Source organism: Erpetoichthys calabaricus, chromosome 12 (genome assembly GCF_900747795.2).
Source record: "Erpetoichthys calabaricus chromosome 12, fErpCal1.3, whole genome shotgun sequence".
NCBI lineage: Eukaryota > Metazoa > Chordata > Cladistia > Polypteriformes > Polypteridae > Erpetoichthys > Erpetoichthys calabaricus.
This window is the reverse complement of record NC_041405.2, coordinates 41,134,322-41,157,527: the sequence shown is the minus strand read 5'-3', so window position 1 is coordinate 41,157,527 and position 23,206 is coordinate 41,134,322. Positions and strand designations below refer to the sequence as shown.

At 37.8% G+C, this 23,206-nt stretch overlaps 2 protein-coding genes across 2 annotated transcripts in view; one reads left to right on the top strand and one right to left on the bottom strand.

The window, feature by feature from the left end:
- Positions 1-23,206, bottom strand: part of col4a6 (collagen, type IV, alpha 6) — a 542,265-nt gene that overhangs the window by 353,712 nt on the left and 165,347 nt on the right. Inside the window, exons 8-11 of the mRNA XM_028815433.2 lie at positions 21,704-21,739; positions 13,600-13,662; positions 3,479-3,514; positions 2,989-3,030 (exon numbers count right to left, since the gene is read on the bottom strand). Coding sequence (XP_028671266.1) covers positions 2,989-3,030; positions 3,479-3,514; positions 13,600-13,662; positions 21,704-21,739 — 177 coding nt within the window. The remainder of the gene's footprint in view (positions 1-2,988; positions 3,031-3,478; positions 3,515-13,599; positions 13,663-21,703; positions 21,740-23,206) is intronic.
- Positions 1-23,206, top strand: part of LOC127529743 (craniofacial development protein 2-like) — a 928,907-nt gene that overhangs the window by 818,373 nt on the left and 87,328 nt on the right. The gene's annotated exons all lie outside the window — the stretch shown is intronic.

Here is a 23,206-nt window from a genome sequence, read left to right as displayed (position 1 = left end):
AGCTTTAGAAATGGCTTTATAACCTTTACCAGACTGATAGATCTCAATTACTTCTGTTCTCATTTGTTCCTGAATTTCTTTGGATCTTGGCATGATGTCTAGCTTTTGAGGTGCTTTTGGTCTACTTCTCTGTGTCAGGCAGCTCCTATTTAAGTGATGTCTTGATTGAAACAGGTGTGGCAGTAATCAGGCCTGGGGGTGGCTACGGAAATTGAACTCAGGTGTGATACACCACAATTAGGTTATTTTTTAACAAGGGGGCAATTACTTTTTCACACAGGGCCATGTAGGTTTGGATTTTTTTTCTCCCTAAATAATAAAAACCATCATTTAAAAACTGCATTTTGTGTTTACTTGTGTTATATTTGACTAATGGTTAAATGTGTTTGATGATCAGAAACATTTTGTGTGACAAACATGCAAAAGAATAAGAAATCAGGAAGGGGGCAAATAGTTTTTCACACCACTGTATGATCAGGGGCAGGTAACTGAGGATCAGGCCAATAGATCTGGTTGGTTGAAGGCATAAGAAGATCTGGTCAACAGAGCTGGTATGGAGAAGAGTAGTCTTGTTTGGCGAGTTGTTTGGAGCTGGGTAGCCACAGCTGTGTTGGATATTGTCAGGCCAAAACATGTAGTCTGGGGCCGCCTTCTCTTCCACAATCCAAAGCATCTGATCAGGAGCATAGCCAGAGGCATGCTGGAGGCTGCCCAGCCAAAACATGTTGCCAGTGGTCATCATCTGGTCTGGAGCAGAGTAGCTGGAGTTGGTGGATACTCTCCATCCAGCAATATTGTATAGTTCTTTGGAATGTATTAAGGTGTGGAGGACTTATGACATCTCTGAGAGAACTGGGAGACAACCATTCCAGCTATCAAAGATTTCTAGTAGCTCAGCTTCATTAGTGTAGTTGGTTGAAGACTACTTGAGATTGTTTTAGTGTAAAGTAACCTCTGTAAAAAAAGGCTGCTCTATTTATTTCCACTTACTTAGGTACAGATGTTTCCAAGTTTTCTTTCTCCACCTCAGAGCATGAATTACTAGAAATGCAAATCTAATCCCCTGAAAATATAAGTTTCAGTTTTCTTTTAATTCTTTTCATTTGGCCAGACAGTTTTCCTTTATGTATAGCTTCATCAATATTCAGATAAGAGATTTAAAAAAACTCCAGTTTTTATAGAAAAACTAATTTCAGTCACTCATCTCATTTTCTTGATACTCTTCTCTAATTTTCATGGCTATCCTTTTTATATTCAGGAAGGATAGGCTCTTTCTTGGAAATTGGCAATCACCACCATGAGATGTCCCAGAGCTTTTATTTTTACTTCTATTTGTCTCAAAGAGCAACTAGAATCGTATCAAGCTGAACTGAATCGATGGTTCTGCAGCTCAAACATTATGAAAACCATGCTTGTGTACATTTTCTTTTTCATAGGAGTGTTCACAATGCTGTACATTCTGTGTTTTTCAAATATCATAGCATTTTCACTAAAATGGTTGATTTTAATACATGCCCTCTTTCTCTTCCCTCTTTGGGAAAGCGGAGCGACACACACCCCTGACCCCATAGACTGTTAAAGGAGACACAGGCCCACCTTCTGGGCATGGGAATTGGTAAGGTGGCGTGATAAGGGGTTTGGTGTATGATGATTACCTCTCAAAAAGGAGGGGCTTAGAGGTCATAAATTATATGTTTCATAAATCATATTTTTCACAAGTCATAATTTGGGTGGGGCTTAAGGTCATCAGTCATCCATTTGACAGTTCTCGTCTGGTATTAATACTTGCAAATGCTGCACCATATACCAGCAAGAAAGGTTTATACTTCCAGATCACTTGTTGTGATTGCAACCTGTGTTTTTTTTTACCTTGATATTTTCTAACCTCAGTCCCTTTCAGCTAAACCTTCACCTGTCACTACCTAGATCTTTCTTTTAAATTCATATTGATGTCATTCTGGATCACCCATTTCTTGCTGTTTCAATCCTTTAATTCCATGCAATTGGTGACTTGTGCATAAGATTGGCAACTAACAATGAAGAGGTTCAGCTTTCCCAGAGCCAATTAGATCAAAGCAAACTGGCTTTATAGATCCCCATTAACTTTTTTTAGGCATTAGTCACTTCGGGTTTGTCAAATCACATGCAAAGCAAAAGCTTGTCCCTTTCACGGCCAAATGAGGTTAATTAAATAAGCATTTGGGGAACACACTCCAAATTAATATACTTCTTCTTCCCCCTTTAGCAGAAAAGATTCAGAACAAGCAGGAATCATTTACGTGAGCCTTGTCTCCCATCCCACTTTCTTTCTAGACAAGGTGACAAAAAAGACATGGCGATGTTACTGGACAGTGCTCTCTGTAAACCCACCAGCCTTTAAATCTGAGTTAATCAGAATGAAGAAAGAAATAACTGAAATATATGACATTAATCAGAAGTAATTCAGAGTGCTCAACCCTTGAAGCACCTCTTCTGTCCTTATTTCAGGTATATAGAAAAAATATATTTATTTGCTTCTAGTTTAAACTTCTGGTCTGTACATATGTCAATAGGTTTGCTTTTTCTTTACATAATATATGTTCTAATATATGATTTTTTATTTCATACATGTGTTTTTTATTGAATGCATTTACTGTCCTGCTTTAAACAGCAGGTGATAGGCAGGAACAAACTCTGGACTAGGAGCCAGTTAATTACAAGCCACACTCATAACCAAATCTATAGTAAACTTACTCAAATAGGCAAAAATGTAGAATATGACTTTAACGGAAAACTGAAGTACCTTGTGGAAAATTTATGAAGATTATATGGAATACTAGAGTCTGTGCCACAGTCTGAATCAATGACTTTGGAACTATGCGGCAATGCTAACCATTGCACCACTACCCTCACCTCCTGAGTATATATGAGAGTTGAAATATGACAACAAAAAATCATTTTTGAAAGATACAATTGTATAAACATGCCTCTGAATTTGTTACAACTTACCTTTTCACCTCTTTCTCCATGGAAGCTAAGACCCGTGTTTCCCTAAAATATGTTTTTTAATAAAAAAGAGAAAATTTGCCTTAAATAGCAATAGTATTCTTACTGAAAATAAATTATGACATTTCTAATTAAAATACCGAAAACTGAAATTTCTAGTGTTCTACTGTTCAAAATAAACTTCAAATAAATGGCATCTTTAATTTAATTATATTTAACTTTCTGTGCATAATCAAAATTGTAACTGCTTTCACACTTTGAAAAACATACTTTGTATATTTTGACTCTTAAGTAAATTTTCTTGAGGTTAAGGTGAGATGAAAATATTTGTCCTGGCACATCACATTTTTCGCTAACGTTATTACTTAAAAGCAGTTAATCATTAACAAAACATATTTTAAGTTTATAAAAGTTATGGCATACCTGAACATTTAAATAAAATGTATTGTATTTTTTACTGAGCAAATAAACAGAAACAAACCACACATCTTACCTTTGGTCCTGGTGGGCCAGGTGGGCCTGGAAAACCCTAAATAAAATAAAAATATAATAAATTTACAATATTTCTTTTATAATGATTTTAGAAGGTTCTGTCTTATAGCAAGAAATGATATTACAATATTACTACAGCATAACATGTCCAGAAGACCAAAGAAAAGCATTTCAAATGTTAACTCTTTGAATTCAATTATTATTTGGTTTAGCGTTATTTATTTTTATTATAAGCAACAATTATCTGTGATACCATGTTGAGTATTACTGAACTCATTGTGTACAGTGGTAATGTAATGTGAAAATAAAAAGGAAGAAACATACCAATAAATCTACAATATATGTATTAGAAATTCTAAGTATATATCATAATATTTATCTTGTTTTAAAAACATAAACATATTGAAATAGCAAAAAGTTTATTTATTCCTGTCCTGATCATCATAAACACAATCAACTTTACCTCTTACATGGGGACATAATTATGCTTCATATTTATAAATTAAAATGTAGCTGAGGAAAGAATTGCATACTTTGCAAAGTACTGGGCATGTCCTTCAAGGAGGAGTAGTCATTCCAAATTAGTGATATGGGTCAAGACATCTTCAAATTGGAGTTCCTTTTTGGATTACTTAGTATCAGGTTGTGGCAATGGTTTCACAAGGGGTGATGTCCATATTGCATTTCTTTATTTTGTTCTTGAGCTTGAGTGTGTCCTTAAATTTCTTTCTCTGCTCTCTTTTGCCATGTTTGGCTTGTCTGAAGAAGTTAAAGATCACCTGTTCTGGAAGTATGATGTGTGACATTCGCAGTTTTAATGTGTGTGGTCCATGCTATAGTTCTTGCACTGGTCTCTAGATATCTCTAAGGCATGACAGCACCAGAGCATACAATTTTTCTGCCAATTCTGTTTTGGCAGAAAAGGATCTTGAAGCTCAGAATGTGTTGCAATAACATGTAAGTATTTTATACTGTATAAAACCCATATTTTTGTTGTAGTGAAGGGGACAATTTGAACCTTAGCCACAATGGGTACCATGATAGTTGATTATTGTCAGATATTATGAAATTATTAATTTCAATTAATGGTACAATTAAAAATTCACCTTGTCTTGCCAACTGCATATCCTGTATTCTAACACAGCACAGTACAAGCATTATTATTCAGGGAAACACTGAAAACTTAATATGAAATTGTTAATGCTGGATTAGTTAAAAATAAACAATTTAGTGTTTAATAATGTTTCTTTTTTATTTTCTACAATAATGATATATTTATAAAATCAGTGGTACTGTTTAAATACAGTAAAATAGTTATATAACATTTAAGTATAAAACAAATATTGCTCCAATTTTTGCAAAATTAATGTTCCCTCTGAAAAAACAGTCATCATCACCACTCACCTTTAAAAAATGTAAAATGTGGGAAAAACTTAAAACATGGGAATGGTAAATCGGGGTTCTGCTGTAGTGTATGTAGAAATTAAAGTACATGATAAAATCTTAAATCACAGTAACATACGATTATGAAGTTAATATAAACACAATCCAATATTTCCAGTCTAGTGGTATATAAAATCATTACAGTACATGTAATAATATCAATTGCAGTAAGCTTTAGAAGTATTTAGATAGCTTCTACTAGGATTAGTCCATTTCTTTTCATTTTGGTACTTAAACATCCAAAAAATGTCAGATGACAGGTTCAACATTACTTATACTCCTGAATTTTTTTGAAAGCTGTTGCAGATAGAAAAGAAATATATTCACACTTTTTAAAAGATGCTGTTTAGGATAAAACTCGAAAAAATGTGTTTACCATTTAGTACATAGCCTTGCCTATGATGCAAAGCAATACTTGAAATGAATATACATAAGGGCCAGTATCCTATGTGTTAAACCGATGTATTAACATGAAGAGCTAGAAGCGTGGAGCAGTAGATTCAATCAGTATGACACAATGTCTGTGAACTATCAATTAGACATTCAAGCACCAATATCTAAGACAGACATTAAATAGAAGCAGCACTGCCTGGGTCAGTCAGTCAGTTAGTCAACTTCCAACCCGCTATATCCTAACACAGGGTCACAGGGGTCTGCTGGAGCCAATCCCAGACAACACAGGGCACAAGGCTGGAACAAACCACAGGCAGGGTGCCAGCCCACCGCAGGGCACACACTCACACACACCAAGCACACACTAGGGACAATTTAGGATCCCCAATGCACCTAACCTGCATGTCTTTGGATTGTGGGAGGAAAGCGGACCACCCGGAGGAAACCCATGCAGACATGGGGAAAACATGCAAACTCCACGCAGGGAGGACCCGTGAAGCGAACCCAGGTCTCCTTACTGTAAAGCAGCAGCCCTACCACTGCGCCACTGTACAGGCCCATTGCCTGGGTAAGTAATGTTACCCTCTGGGAATTTTGTTTCGCTGTTGGTATGTTTTACTTATTCCGACCTAACTGGTGGAAGTAGAATGCAAACTGTAGCACCCAGGGAAAAAATACAACCTTAAGGTTCAAAAGTGTGGGTTCCATCCATCCATCCATTATCCAACCCGCTATATCCTAACTACAGTAGTCTATATTGTTCTCATAGTCCTAGAAAGTATCAGATCCAGATCAAAGAGTGTAGGATGATATCGGGAACATACAAAGCGACAAACATTCTATTTTATATTATCCTTCATAATAGTGTTCTCTTTCTAAAATAAGTTACTCAGAAGTTGCATCATTATATTATTTTATAGTCTACACTATCCCAAGAGTGAAAACTGTGAAGGTCAAATTTAAAGATTCCGAGGGGTTTCATTCTGACTCATTCACATTACCAATGCTACTTTACTTAAATAATAGCTGAGCAACTATCTGAAGGCACTACTACCATTTTAAAAGTGCTATTACTGTTAGAATTTATATCTTTTACAGAATAAAAGTACAATATGGTTCACTTGAATAATGGAGGTACATTTGATAAAAAATCATGTTTAGTTACTTGAATGCTGCATGCCATTGTTAAACAATACATAAACAAATACAAATTTTATGTATTGGATGGGATTTGTGTTTTTGCCAGGGTATTCAGTGCTAGGAAAAAGTAGCAGTGATAGGTGTTGGGCTAGCAGAAATCCCCCTCACAGAGATATCTGGTAAATAATTAAATGATTTAATTAAATTTATTTATTCACCCAATCAACAAACAGAAACAGCAATGTATACATGACACAATAAAAGAGGGACAAAAAGCACAAAATATGATATTTAAAATGGGCAATTGCTCTGAACTACATAAATTAAAGGAAAAAAACAGTAGTACTGAATCAAAATCATACTACTTTTTGAATTTCTATTTCAATACAAGATACAGTATTTACAGATACAATACTTCTAATGCTCACAACATATTTTTATTTAATAAAGGTACACAAACTATTTAGTTGAAAATCCATCTTCAACTCTGCTATACTGTGACATTAAAATTGATTGCGCTCAGGCTATTATTTAAATCTGTTTAAATTCATTCTGTGAACAAAAATTCTGTATTTTTCTTCTGTGACCACCAGTCTGGTGGGTCATCAACACTGATATTGTTGTTATCATTATCTACATAAGCAGCTGTTTGCTGTTAGCGCTGGTATGAGAGGCATTTGCTTGCCAAGACTGCTAACTACTTGTAGGTAGTTCATCCATCCATCCATCCCTTTTCCAACCCGCTGAATCCGAATACAGGGTCACGGGGGTCTGCTGGAGCCAATCCCAGCCAACACAGGGCACAAGGCAGGAACCAATCCTGGGCAGGGTGCCAACCCACCGCAGGACACACACACACACCCACACACCAAGCACACACTAGGGCCAATTTAGAAACGCCAATCCACCTAACCTGCATGTCTTTGGACTGTGGGAGGAAACCGGAGCGCCCGGAGGAAACCCACGCAGACACGGGGAGAACATGCAAACTCCACGCAGGGAGGACCTGGGAAGTAAACCCGGGTCCCCAGGTCTACCCACTGCGCCACCCTGTCGCTGTAGGTAGTTCAGTGTATTTGAAATCACTTCAGTTTTGAAGTGGCACTTTTTTCTCTCTCTGAGCTCTTATTTTCTTGATGCACTTTTGTAACCAGACTAACACTAAACATTCTTACTCTACTTGCCACCAGCAGGAGAGGAGAGTAGTGAAATAAAATGCAATAATAAAACATGAGCCAACTTGTGTGTCCTGGGCAATGAAGTAAATATATACCCGGTGTACAGTCCCTTGAAACAATGGCAGATCAGAATGCCAGGCATATTGATATCAGGAGGTTTTGAGAAATGTCAAAGTGACAGTGTAAAACATTATTAAAATTGAGTGTTTGCTCTGTGTGTTATAGAGGGTCTGTGGCTTAACAATAGGTACCTAATTTTAAATAAATAATCATGCCCCAAGAAGGTGCAGGCGCCAATTGGGTTTCACTCTGCGTCTCACTGAGGTACCTGGCTGGCTACACCACATCCATGTGTAGAGGCACAAGAATCAGTCAGGCGCCTCAATGATGCTACAGAAGGGGTGGATTCTCACACCTGTGTCCCAATTAGGCAGCAGTGTACATGAGAAACCTGCACAGGATGAAAGGGGGCAAAAAGAAAAAAAAGAACAAAAAGAAAGAAGTTTGAGAAAGTGGAGGTTAAGGAACGGAAGTGAAGGTGAGGAGCGAGTGAGAACCGGTGCAATGAAAGAAAGCAGGCATATGAGAATGTGGGTCTCGGGAGAGGGACACGTATCCAGTGCTTGAGGGGGCTAAAGGTTGCTTTGGAAGCAAGAACAATGCATTTACTCTGGAGGGCCTGCCACAAGGCCAGAGGTGGCAGCGGGAGTCAAGGGAGTGGATACTCGGTAGCGCTCCATGGATTGCCATGGGATGGCCGGCTGGGACATAAGCAAATCAGAAGGTTGTCTGCACCTGTTGGATGACATCTCTCCGTGCTGCAAGACCCAAGAAGGGTAAGCCAGACCAAAGTCAGTTTTTAAAGAGAAGCACCAGGGACTGTGATTTTAAAAAGGTCATTCCTGCCATGTTTTAAGCTTGAATTTATTAATTTATTTAAAGGATTTTAACTTCCATGTTCACTTTGATGTTTTATGGATTATTTATTTAACAGATTTGGAACACTGCACTATTTGGAAACTGATTTGTTTTATGTGGATGTTTGTGTCATCATCTGCCCGGCTCATCTTGGTTATGGTATCGACGTTGGCGGGTTCAAAAGACTCCTGGATGCAACAGGAGCATGGAGCCAACCCACACTGTCACATGCTCCTAAAACACTGATGTTGGTTGCCACTAAGAGTTCAGGTAGATGCTTTTCCAGCTTTGTATTACTTTTAGAAGGTTTTTATGGCTTGTATTCAGCTTATTCATGTGAAGAAGTCAATAACATTTCTAAAGTGACCTTTATAGACAGAGAAGTACTGCTTGGATTAAATAGGCTGAAACCCTTGGCACTGATTTTCGAAAACCTCTGCACACTGTGGAAAAATTTAAAAACAGGAGGCTGGCAAACATAAAAATGGGAGATTGGGCAGATCCAAGTAACTATAGGCCAGTAAGCTTACCATGCATCGCAGGTACATTGATGGGATCTATTAAGTAAAAGACCTAGCAGCACATGCTCAAAATGGGTTCAGACTAAGTTCAGTTTCACTAATATGCTGAATTTCTGAGGTACCAACAAAACAATATGATCAGAGAGGTACATGTGATATTATTTATCTTGATTTCATAAGACTTTTGATAAAGTACCACATGAAATGTTAATGATCAAACTAAAACAAGTAAGAATTTATGGCTCAGTCTGGGTACGAAATTTTCCCAAACTCAGGACACAAAAGGTTACGATGAGGGAAACTTTTTCAGAATTTGATAAATTTAAAAGTGGTGTCGCTCAGGGATCACTTCTGGGGCCACTGCTTTATTTAATAAACACAAAATATCTGGACATTAAAATAATCAATAACCTGTTTAAGTCTGCAGATGATACCAAACTAGGTGGAAGGGAAGATAATGCAGAATGAGCTAAATTGTTACAGAGGGAACTAGTGTGAGATGAAACATAATGTAAGTAAATGTAGGGTATTACACATAGGTGTCCTGACACAGCAGGAAAACAGGAGAGCTGAATTTGTGAGTAAAAGCGGGAGAAGTGGCAAAAGGCCAAAACAAAATAAAATAAAAATAAACCGTAACCCAGATGAAAGGCAAAATCAAAGTTAATAAACAGGTAATAAGTCAAAACCAGGCAATACAAGAAGAGAAAGCACACAATATCTAAATGAAAGTAAGGAATTTTAAACTGTGTTCGGATAAGGTGCCTAGTGAAAGGCTGACCTTTTATGCCGATTGTGATTAAGTCAAAGTCACAACTCCGGAAACATGCCCCAAGAGATAAGGGACGTGACCCTAACAAAAGTACACAATATGGCTTCTCCTAAAGAAAAAGCCTACAAAGCATCAGTTTACAGCCTAAATCATGACAAAAGGAAACAGAAATATTCGATTTGAACACACAATGGGACGTCTGAAACTTAAAATGTACCAATTATGTGAAGGGCCTAGGAGCCATAATGGACTCACTACTATCTATATCCAGACAGTGTACAGAAGTGATCACAAGGTGTGGAGCATAAGTCATTGGAGTTTTTTGCTTAAGTCATTTAACATACTAGTGAGATCTCACTTGAAGTACTTTGTTCAGTTCTTGTCTATATATTACAAAAAAGATACAGCAGTGATAGAGAAAGTCTAGAAAAAAGCAACTAGGCTGGTTCCGGTCCTAAAAATTGAGTCACAAGGTGAGACAGAAGGCATTGAATATGTTTCAATTTATGCAAAAGAGATTAAGAAGAAATATGATTTAAGTGTTTAAAATTATGTAAAGAATTAGTAGAATGGATCCGTGCTGTTACTGTAAAATAAAATCTGCTACAAGAACATGGGTTATGGTTCAAAACTTAATAAGGGCAGATTTTGCACAAAGGTTAGAAAGGACCATAGACACATGTAATATATTTCCAAGCAGTGTGGTGAGGAGCAGGACTTAAGGGACCTTTAGATCTCAACTTAATATTATTTTTACGATAGATCTGTTTTTGGGCTGAATGATCTGTTCTTGTTGCAATATTTTTAATGTTCTAATGAAATCCAAAGAGTAAAATATGAAGTGCCATTACTGGATACTATTGAGCACTGGATAACATCAAACACTGCAGGTATGCAAGGGAATCTCCAGGTAATCCAAAGAGCAAAACATAAATGTGCTGGTATAAAGTGCCACTAATTACTTGTGCACTGGTGGTATCAAATGGATATTGATTATCATTAAATTTTAATGATAATGCTATTATTGCAAAAATCTGTTATTGTAACATCCTTAGATCTTAAAATAAATATGAAACTAAAAAATTCAGATAAGACAATATTAATCCGAATTTATATTGGCATGGTAGGAAATTATTGGCAGAAAATTCAAGCCATCTTAAAACAAGTTACTCAGTAACCTTGACAATGATATTAATGATTGTTTGAAGTTCTGTTTATGAAAGAATGATAACATGAGCAAAATAATACTCAATAATATTTGTTGGAAATGGTCTTTATTCTATATTGGGGATGGCTGAGATTATTTTTTTTTTTTGCTTTTCCTTCAGTAAATAATTTGGTGTGCAGCCAGAACATGTATTCAAGTGCAGCATAATAAAAACTGTTTTGAACAATATACTGTATTTCTCAGCAGTATTTCATGATTTTGTAACCGTCTCTTTCTTTATGTTTTACTAGATACTTTATACAAGAATTTCTACTCACCAGTTTACTCAGGTTCAGCTCAATTGTGGATTCAGACAGAATTAAAGGTTTTGCATATAAAGACAGGTTGAGGTTTACTGTAAACTGTTACTCTAGAGTTTTATACAGTTAAAAATTCTGAAATATTTCATGAGGGAGAAAGGAGTGTCTGAAACATGAAAGTACACTTTATGAGAAAGACTTATTAGTTGTAATGAACTAAATTCCTTACATGAACAGACAGTGTAAAGAAGAAAATATTTACTCCACAAGATGATTGTATTACACAGCATGCTGTTTTTGGGAGGTCATGCTTAAGCTGTAAACTGTAAAACACTTATGTAATGTAAGAGAACACTGGTTATCCTCCTTAGTGTTATGTTTACCTCTAGAAAAATGAATCAAAAGCACTGAATTTTTTTCAAAAACAAAAAATGTTTTTAGGTGTACCAGAAACATGTAAATACCAAAACATCAACATAATCACAGTAGGAAAGGTATGCCTCGTGTCCACTGCTGTACCGATGCAGATTTAGTAAACGTCCATCTTATGATATGTTTTGAAACTGTCACCAGTGCACATATGCACTATTAAGCAGATGTCAGAAGATTTGTTTATAATATTTTTTGTTGCTTGTGCTTGACAGGGTAGAATTTCAGTGCTTGGCCCATACAAGCATTACTCAACACCTCTCGTTGAGTTATTACCACAGCGCAAGGCTTAGTGACATCCACTTTTCCCCTGACTTGAACATTGACTGTTGCTGCATTGTGAACAGTGCTTAGGAGGCAGACACTTTTCTTGTCCTTCCACTTGTCTGCAAACATTTTGCCTTTTTGTCACACCACTGTAAAACCATACTGTATCTTGAAGCATTCACAGTGGCATATCACAGCGGTTCAGTCTTACAGTGCCATTGGCATCAGTTTTCCTTTGAAGTGAAACCTCACAGGTGAGGTATAGAAAATGTCCTTCATTATACAATAACCTCAGTCAAGTAAAGGGTCCGTCAGTGACAGCGCAGATGATGTAGTGGCACCAAATTGACTATACTTAACATCCCACTTGATCCCTGTACTGATGTAAAGTATCTTCTTCTAGATGTATCTAGAGATTGCTTTGCACAGCATGTAGAACTTGATACCAAATAAAGTCCATTTAGAGGTGATGTACTATACCCATGGCAGCTTTCCCTTGTAATCCATGAGACTTTTATCAGTACTCATGTCATGATTGGGAACATATACTGTACCTTCATCATTTTGATGATTGCCTGATACATATCTCACAGTTTGCACAGTTTTGGTGCTCAGTGATTAAATTCACAATAATCATCTTATTTAGTGAAATGCAAATATTTCACAATGAGTGAAAAAAAACCTCATTCATAGCTGGTGAAAATGGGTGTCATCCACAACAGGTTTATGGACCAGTACCATCTCTGAACTGCTTCACCCACTATGCTCTGTAGTGTCAGAAGACAGAAAATCACCCACATGTTGTCTGCAGTGGCAGGCTGCCAGCAACTTTGACATCCAAATAGTTTACTGTGACCTTTCTGACACTGCTCAGCATAGCAGTATATTTTACGAACAATTTTCTCCACCAGATTATAATCAAAAACTTTCAAATAGTTCAGATAATCATATTCAACAGTCATTTCTAGACCACGGTTACCCATAAATGTGCAATGAGTAGGTTCAGGATTGTCAGTAGTAGTGATGAGCGAACTTAAGGGAAATTTACCTCATTAAATTAACATTCTATTTCTGTCCTTAAATTCTTTCCTTATTGGGAAACTTACTTACTTGTTTATTATTATTAAATAAGAATCCAGTTAATTATTTACTTTAGTCCAACTGTTTCTGCTAGGTTGCTCTACATTTATGACTACAGCCACAAGCAGTTCATCTGTATGCACTGCTGATTTGAACACATTTACTTCCCTCACAACAGGCCTTTGCTCCTGAACAGCTAAAAAAGAACAGTAAAAATGTTATAAAGAGGAAAACATTATAAACAGTACTGACTCGCTCCTTACTGGTTATAAAAAAAAGTTTTAGGAACCAACACTAGCATAGATTAATCAATTTTCATACAGAAGGTCAACATGCAGCACTCAATGCTCATTCCAGTCTACCAAACAATGATAATGTCAGCACATGGATCACACTCTGTATGTCAAAAAAATATATACCAGACCTTTAATGCTTGCTGTAGTAAAGTAATTAAAATTACACAGATCTTAGCTCAAAACAGCTGAATTATATCTAGAGAAACAAAAATACATACCAGAATTCCATTTGGACCTCGTGGACCACTCTGACCTGGTAACCCTATGGAACCCTCTCGGCCCTGTAAGCCAGAGAATTAAAGACATGTGTGTTACATTGACGCACATCCTTGATAAAAGTAAAGGATTAACTGAGAACACTGTAAAAATGACAAAACATTATTGTTGTTTTGTATTGTTGTTAATGTACCTAGAGAGGGATACACTGCCAAACCCTGGCTAGATAAATGGGGAAACACATAAACTTTATAAAAACAAATGTGATATTGTGAAGCTCTGAAGAGCACAAAGGCAAAATGGAGTTGCATAAAACAAATGGTAACCCAAGCACACAAAGTCTCAAATCACAACTCCAGAGAACGGTCAACAAATAGAGTACGACAGGGCCCAAAATCCAGAATTTCACAAAAGCACAGTAGTACTAGGGTGTTGTACCATGTTAGCCATTACGAATGTAGTGAGAAGTCAAGCAAAATAAGGAGCTCATCAAAATTCCACAGTGCATTCAAACTATGGGAGACCTTCTGTATTTATAGGGCAGACAGCAGTTCCTGGTGGTGATTGGCAGGTAGCCCTGCCTCTAGGTGGACTAGCCACAAAACACACTGAACATTACCAAGGTATAGTACACAATGCAGTTGAGAAACAAGAAAAAATTTACATAAATAAATGACTCAAAAATTAACAAAAAGGACATAAAACAAAGATTTCAACCCCAGCTAGGAACAGAACATTGGCTGAAATATAAAAATTATAAATTCAAATATTAAATCTATAAGTATTAATTTACTGATGATGAGTCATTAAAAAATATTTTTCATAACAGTTCAAAATCATCTGACTCAAATTTTTGCATATGTAACACATTTAAACAGTTTTATGGGACTGTTGTTAAGTAAAAATATACATTGAGTACATTTTACTAGTTCTATAAAAAAAATATTTAAATTTATTGATGTTAATGCTGTTTAAAGTTTTTCTCTCTTGTATACTTATTTGCAAATTTAGCAGAGTTGAAGCTGGGCACATGAGGGGTGTTGGCAGTGTGATAATGTGGCAGTGTCTAAGTTGTTCAACGTGCTATCAAAAGCAAAAAAACGTTCAAAGACCCGAGGAGCATAAATACAGTGTTTTTTGCAGAGATACCGTCAATACAATATACAAATCGACTGCGACAGACAAAAATAAATTGCACTGATTTGTGGGTGGAAAACCTGCACAGAGGTCAGGTATGTTGGGTATTTATGATCTATAAAAGTTGTGTGGCATCACTAAAAGGCTAGACTTGAACTAGATGGGAACTAGACGAAAAAGTATAAATAGTCACTTCCTGTTTAAATTTGAGGAGAAAGGCAGGTTGCTGACAAAATGCAGAATGATAATAAAGAAAACATACAAATACAGTTAAAATTCTGTTACAACAAATATCTTTACAAAAAATATCTTTTCATTACAACAAAGTATTGTTATGGTCCCGACAGTTTCCCCATATGACACGAGTCTATAGAAATCTTGTTACTATGAAGTACATTCAGCAGATATTTTCATTATAACGAAGTGCACAAAAGACCTTGAAATGCCTGAATGAATCATCCATAGAGCAGTTAATTCTGTGGTCGCATCTCCGTTGTGCACAACGATCCCCAAAAGAAACACTGTACATTTTCCTCGTACTGTTTTTTTGCTGTTTTTGTTTTCTGTGGTTTTCAGTGATACCATTTGCTTATTACTCGTCAACATTTGAAAAACATCCATTGGAATTTAAGTCATTGTTGCCCTCCTATAGAAATGGCAGACACGAAAAAACGACAACAGTTCATATTAGAAAAATAAAACTTTAACTTTTTGTGGCTCTCGATTCCGGCAAAAAGAAAGAAGACGTTGCCAGTGAATTCGGAATCTCTCCATCCACATTGTCAACTTTCTTCAAAGACCAAGCAAAAAAAGAAGAAAAATCTCAGGTTGCAAACATATGCAAACTGCTGCATTTAAAGACGTTGAAAAAGAAGCTTTTATGTGGTTCAGTGATGCTCATTCAAGAAACATTCCTATTAATACGGCACTCATTCAAGAAAATGTGAGGTTTCTAAAATCATTTGGGACCTACCCCAACTGGACAACACACAGAAGAGTAGAGGTGGGTAGAGTAGCCACAATTGTGCTCAAATAAGAGTAGCGTTACTTCAAAATAATATTACTCAAGTAGAAGTAAAAAGTAGTCATCCAAAAAATTACTCAAGTAAGAGTAAAAAAGTATTTGGTGAAAAGACTACTCAAGTACGGAGTAACTGTTTGATCATAATAAATTATTTATTTTTTAGAAATGTTGTAATAAGACAGACAAAAATATAAAATAATGTACAAATTCTGCTACTTCCAAATAATAAAATAAAAAATGAGTAAAAATAAATAACATCTTTACAAAATAAAGATGCACAAATAACACAAAGTTCCAAATCTCAGTTTTTCACAACAAAGCTTTTAAAGCCAGTACCTACAGTAGGTAACATGTATGGTATGGTATACATGTGCTGTACACTGATAGTACAATACTGCGTATTCACTTGCCCTCCAAATAGCACAGCTGATAGAAAATAACATTAGAACAAGGCAGCTTGTGCACATACAAGAAGTCTCACTTTACCTTGACTGTCTGTGTCTGTGCATGTTTGGTTAAAACGTGCTTGTTCTTCACTCAGTGAAGTGATGGTTATGCTTTAGAAGGAGTTGGCTCTCATTTTTCATGTATTCTTTCTTTCCCTGTCTGCTGTCTGTGAGGAGTTTGTGCCGCTATGCCGCCTCAGTTTATGTGTGGTCATGTGACTGCATGGCTACGTCTGATTTGTGAAACAGAGCCATGTGACTATTGTTGCTATGTCTGATTGGTGAAAAGGAGTCTTGTGATTATTGTTGCTACATCTGATTGGTAAAACGGAGTCTTGTGATTATTAGTGCTACGTCTGATTGGTGAAACAGTCATGCAGTAGATCTACTGGCAGCTTCTCTCTGGCAAAAATATAGTGTATATAATGGAAAAAAAGTAACGATTCGAGTGTTGCCCAATGTAAATGTAAATGTAACGGAGTAAATTTAACTCGTTAATACTCACCTCTGCAGAAGAGCGTTCCGAAGTGCAATCACCGCGTCTGTGGAAGACTGTTTATCCAATGCCGGGGCAACAGCAGGCTCACAGCTCTGCTGCGGCTCGGCACCAAAGCAAACAGAAAAGATCTCGGTGGGTGATGCAAGGAACATTGTAAATGCAGGGAACAGTATTACTTGGCCACTAACCTGGCCACAACCCTGCCTGACTGCTATGTCTGTGTATAGGAGAGTGGTTAATCACATTACAATAAATAACCCTGCTGTTCCTGTTTCAAGCTGAATAAAGCTGGTTTTGCTAAAGTATTGAGACTCAGCCTCATATTTTGGGGTGCAAGACAGTGACTTATAACGTGACCCTGATTTTTTAGGATTTGCTTCTGTGGTGCTTCACTGCAGCACTATGAGCCTGATGTTGCCCTGCCCCGGCAACAGACAATCTTTGACAGACGCAGCAATTGCGCTTTGGGACGCACTTCAGTGTGTTGTCCCGTTGGATGGGGATGGCTTTCCAAAAGAGTTCAGAAACCTCAGAATATGAAGAAGAAAAGGATGATTCGGCTTCTGATTGATAACTGTGCTGCCCACAACATGCTTCCACATTTTATATAATGTTTACGTTGAATTCCTCCCACCCAATTGTACAGCAGTGCTTCAGCCATTAGATTTGGGCATCATTTACACCCTGAAAGTGTATTATCACAAGGAAATGCTGAGAAAAATTCTCATCAGCATAACTTGTAGACAGGAGGAGATTAAAATTAATGTGAAAGAAGCTATTGAAATGATTGCAAACGCCTGGACGCAAGTTAAAGAAAGCACTATAGTGACAAATACAGAATCTCATTACTACAAAATTTTCATTACAAAAAATTACCTATTTTTTAGGTCCCTTGCAGTTTGTTGTAAAGGAAATTTACCTGTATATAGTTGAGAAAAAACTATGAAGTTTGAAAAGCTAAAGATGAAATACAAAACTAATCAGAATAGGGCATCCCGGTAAAAGAACCAGACCAGCATTTGAAATTAAAATAACTAGGAACCCAGATACACACGTTTAACAATTGGCCTCTTAAATGGGCTAACTAGATACAATTCACCATGCAAGTTGCGTGGATGAATGTTCAGAAAGAAGGCCAGTACCAATCACAGTATTATGTTCCCGTCCTTTCAACGTCAACTACAATCTATATATAAATATATACTGTTCAAAAAAATTAAAGGAACACTTTTTAATCAGAGTATAGCATCAAGTCAATGAAACTTCTAGGATATTGATCTGGTCAGTTAAGTAGCAAAGGTTGTTGTTAATCAGTTTCAGTTAATTAAGTTAACAACAGGTGCACTATAGGGGCAACAATGACACAACCCCCAAAACAGGAATGATTTAACAGGTAGAGGCCACTGACATTTTTCCCTCCTCATCTTTTCTTACTGTTTTATCACTAGTTTTGCTACAGTCAGTGTCACTACTGGTAGCATGAGGCGATACCTGGACCTACAGAGGTTGCACAGATAGTCCAACCTCTGCAGGATGGTACATCAATATGTTCCATTGCCAGAAAGTTTGCTGTGTCTTCCAGCACAGTCTCAAGGGCATGGAGGAAATTCCAAGAGACAGGCAGTTACTCTAGGAGATCTGGACAGGGCAGTAGAAGGTCCTTAACCCATCAGCGCAACCAGTATCTGCTCCTTTGGGCAACGAGAAACAGGATGAGCACTGCCAGAGCCCTACAAAATGACCTCAAGCAGGCCACTGGTGTGAATGTCTCTGACCAAACAATCAGAAACAGACTTCATGAGGGTGGCCTGAGGGCTCGACATCCTCTAGTGGGCCTGGTGCTCACTGCACCGTGGAGCTTGATTGGCATTTGACATACAATACCAGAATTGGAAGGCCCACCACTGGCGCCCTGTGCTTTTCAAAAATGACAGCAGGTTCACCCTGTGACAGACGTGAAAGGGTCTGGAGAAGCTGTGAAAAACGTTATGCTGCCTGTAACATCATTCAGCATGACCGGTTTGGTGGTGGGTCAGTGATGGTCTAGGGAGGCATATCCATGGAGGGACGCACAGATCTTTTCAGGTGACAACGGCACCTTGACTGCCATTAGGTATCGGTATGAAATCCTTGGACCATTGTCAGACCCTGTACTGGTGCAGTGGATCCTGGGTTCCTCCTTGTGCACGACAATACTTGGCCTCATATGGCGAGAGTATGCAGGCAGTTCCTGGAGGATGAAGGAATTGATACCATTGACCGGCTCCCACACTCGCCTGACCTAAATCCAATAGAACACCTCTGGGACATTATGTTTCGGTCCATTCTATGCCACCAGGTTGCACCTCAAACTGTCCAGGAGCTCAGTGATGCCCTGGTCCAGATCTGGGAGGAGAGCCCCCAGGACACCATCTGTTGTCAGGCATGCATACAAGCACATGGGGGCCATACAAATTACTAAGGACGATTTTGAATTGCTGCAATGAAATTTGTGCAAAATGGACTAGCCTGCAGCATAATTTTTTCACTTTGATTTTCGGGGTGTCATTCAATTCAGCCCTCTGTAGGTTGATAATTTTCATTTCTGTGAAAGCGATGTGGCATCTTTCCATTCCTAACAAATTACCCAGTCCATATCAGTATAGATATCCAGCATGATTTTTTTCCATTTGAGATGTGATTTGTTTTCAAAGTGTTCCTTTAATTTTTGCATGTCTCAGAGCACTTTAAACCTCCACCCACCCATCCATTTACTCAATCATTGTGAATCAGTTACTTAACATCAAAGAGCATGAGCAAATATTTGCAACAAGGAGAGAAAATTAAGGCAGGAACCAGTCCTAGCAAGGGCACAGCCCATTGGAGGGGAGGAACACCAGATAATTTCACCTATAATTTTGACCACTACCAATGTTTACCACAGGGTTGACCAGTACCAATGTTTACTACAGAGGTTCAAAATGACAATATATAAACTCTATTTATTCTGTGGGAATGCTGTTAAATATATGGCCTCTTTTATTTATTGAGCAGACAAATCTTGTAACTGTAAGGGTTAAAAAGGCTGCTCTGCAAAAACAGCAAATGTGAAGAGATGCCACATTCACCCTCTTCTGCAAACTTGGCCAAAGCCATCCTCAGTGTGTCAGGCTATGTCCATGATTAAGACATCAAGTCAGCTACAGAGGAGTAGATGCAAAAGTAATAAAAGACTGAATAAAAGAAAAGCTTTTTGAAAGTTATACAAAATGTAATAAATAAACCTCATTGGTGTTTCTCATTAATAGAAAAGTGTCAAAGCTTTCTCATCACCAGTTGTACGTTTATTCCCTGCGATTTCTGATTATTCAGCACATAATAAATGCTTAATAGCAGTCTGACTGCTTAATTTTTAAATGTACACTAAATAAATCATGTACGTAATATGTCCAAAAAATTAAATTTTTTCAAAGATGTAACATGCAGTCTAAACAGGTGTGGGATATGGCCGGCCATTCATCCCGGCCAATACCCACAGGCCGCTAGATGGAGCCCTCCTTGCAACGTGGAGATGCCCCGATTTCCAGCAGGGCATCATGGACTATGGAGTTTTAATACACAGCCCTGCTGGATAATGTCGGGGCCGCCAGGGGATGCTGCAGGGAGACGCAGAGATGTTTATTTTCCATACAGCCCGGAAGTAGATCCCAGTCACATGGTTGGAAGAAATAAAGTGCTTCCGGGCTGATGAAGAAAAGGAGTTTTTATCTGACCCGGAAGTGATAACAGTCACATGGAGAGAGAGAGAAACACTTCCGGGTCAAGGACTATAAAAGGACGGTGGGAGATCCCAGACGTTGAGCTGAGCTGGGTGGTAGGGTGGCAGCGCATCTGGGAGAGTGGAGGATTGATTGTTTATTGATTATAGTTATTGTTTATGAGTATTGTGGAGAGGAGGGTGCTTTGTGCACATTATTACTTTAATAAAGGCAATTATTGAACTTTATCTGGTGTCTGGCATTTGATCCGAGGGTTCAAGGGAGCGATAGCGCCCCCTATCTATCACACTGGACTTTCCGCTGCTTGGCTCCATTAAAAAAACAGAAAATTTAAAGTGATGACTGATGCCTGATGGGCAAAAACTGAGTAATGATGAGTGATGGCATTGCGAATAATAAGTGAGTCTAGTGATGCATGATGAGCAACTACTGAGAAGTGATGTGCAATAAATGATGAGTGACTACTGATACATGAAATAGAGTAATACTGATGTTTGATAAATGACAAGGTTTTAATTGACTACTGATACATTATACAGAGTAAATACCATTGCACCACCAGGGCCCCATGTTTAATACATGCTTTAATTAATTTCATCAATAAAATGATATCAAGTATACATCTTAGTATTAAAATTGTTCAGACAGGTGTAATATCATGAATGTAATGTATTCTGTGTCCTGTCGGTGTAAGAGAAAGCCTGTTTAAGAAGAAAGTAGTGATTCACTCACAGAGCACATAGAATACACAGAACACAAAGCATTTAACGTGCTACTTTAGTTATGATGGGATTTGAGAAACTAGGAAATTAAAAGATTTTAAGATTAAGTTTATGACGTTCTACTTTAATGACAAAATAAACTATGTGATTAAATTCAAAATTTCAAGATTAAAGTTGACATTTCGAGCTTTTTTCCCCACTGTGTCCCTATTTATTTTTCTTTTCTCTGTACTCTAATAAGCTTCCATACAGTATGTCATTCAAACTGTGGGCTACGACTCGCTTTTTCATGGCAACTTTGATATCTGACAACTTTTTTTTATTTCATGCACTATGCGACTTTCTTTACTTGAACTTTCAATCAACTTTCTTTTGTTATTTATACAACTGCTTAAACCAACAAATAATACTTTTTTCATTGTCTCCACTTGGTATTCAGAGTTAATATCTATTAACATTGAAGGTGGTTTGGTAATCTATCAATCACTACTTCTAACACTATTCAAAGAGTGATACTTACCTCCAGTCCATCTAATCCAGGCAATCCAGGGTCTCCCTGGAAACACAAAAAACAAATGTAAGTAAATTCATAATTAAATGGATGAGTTTTCAATGCTGGTCAGGAGCCAAAGGGCCAAAGGGAATACAAACTCAGCAGTCTCATGTGTTTCACAGAGATGTTGCTTACTGTTGAAACTCCAGACTCTGTGTTTGCATTAGATGTACTTAAAATCGTACTGGTGGACAGAAGCAGGAGTGAAAGCGATAGGAAGAAAGGAGACATAATTGACATTTTTGTGAAAAAAAAATGGAGCAACCTTGGAAAAATTACACTTAAAGCTCAGGTATGCTACTCAAATGGTGCAGAGCTGCAGAGACTAGGGGTTGACATAAACAGCAAACTGGACTGGTCTGATAATACAGTGGCGCTGTACAAGAAAGGCCAGAGCACACTTTACTTCCCGAGGAGATTCGGGTCTTTTGATGAATGCAGCAAGCTGCTGGGAATGTTTTACTAGTCTATTGTTGCAAGTGTACAGTGATCCCTCGCTATATCGCGCTTCGCCTTTCGCGGCTTCACTCTATCGCGGATTTTATATGTAAGCATATTTAAATATATATCGCAGATTTTTTGCTGGTTCATGGATTTCTGAGGACAATGGGTCTTTTAATTTCTGGTACATGCTTCCTCAGTTGGTTTGCCCAGTTGATTTCATACAAGGGACGCTATTGGCAGATGGCTGAGAAGAAACCCAACTTACTTTTCTCTCTCTCTCTCTTTCTCTGATCCTGACGTAGGGGGATTGAGCAGGGGGGCTGTTCGCACACCTAGACGATACGGACACTCGTCTAAAAATGCTGAAAGATTATCTTCACGTTGCTACCTTCTGTGCAGCTGCTTAGTGAAGCGACATGCTGCACGGTGCTTCGCATACTTAAAAGCTCGAAGGGCACGTATTGATTTTTGACTGTTTGTTTTTCTCTGTCTCTCTCTGTCTCTCTCTCTCCCTGCTCCTGACGGAGGGGGTGTGAGCTGCCGCCTTCAACAGCTTTGTACCGGCGGTGCTTCGCATACTTAAAAGCCAAACAGCCCTATTGATTTGTTTGCTTTCCTCTGTCTTTCTGACAGTCTGTGCTCCTGACGCGCACTCCTTTGAAGAGGAAGATATGTTTGCATTCTTTTAATTGTGAGACAGAACTGTCATCTCTGTCTTGTCATGGAGCACAGTTTAAACTTTTGAAAAAGAGACAAATGTTTGTTTGCAGTGTTTGAATAACGTTCCTGTCTCTCTACAACCTCCTGTGTTTCTGCGCAAATCTGTGACCCAAGCATGACAATATAAAAATAACCATATAAACATATGGTTTCTACTTCGCGGATTTTCTTATTTCGCGGGTGGCTCTGGAACGCAACCCCCGCGATGGAGGAGGGATTACTGTATTGTTCTTTGCTGTGGTCTCCTGAGAAAGCAACTTGAGTTCAGAAAATACACAATGCCTGAACAAACTCACCAGAAAAACC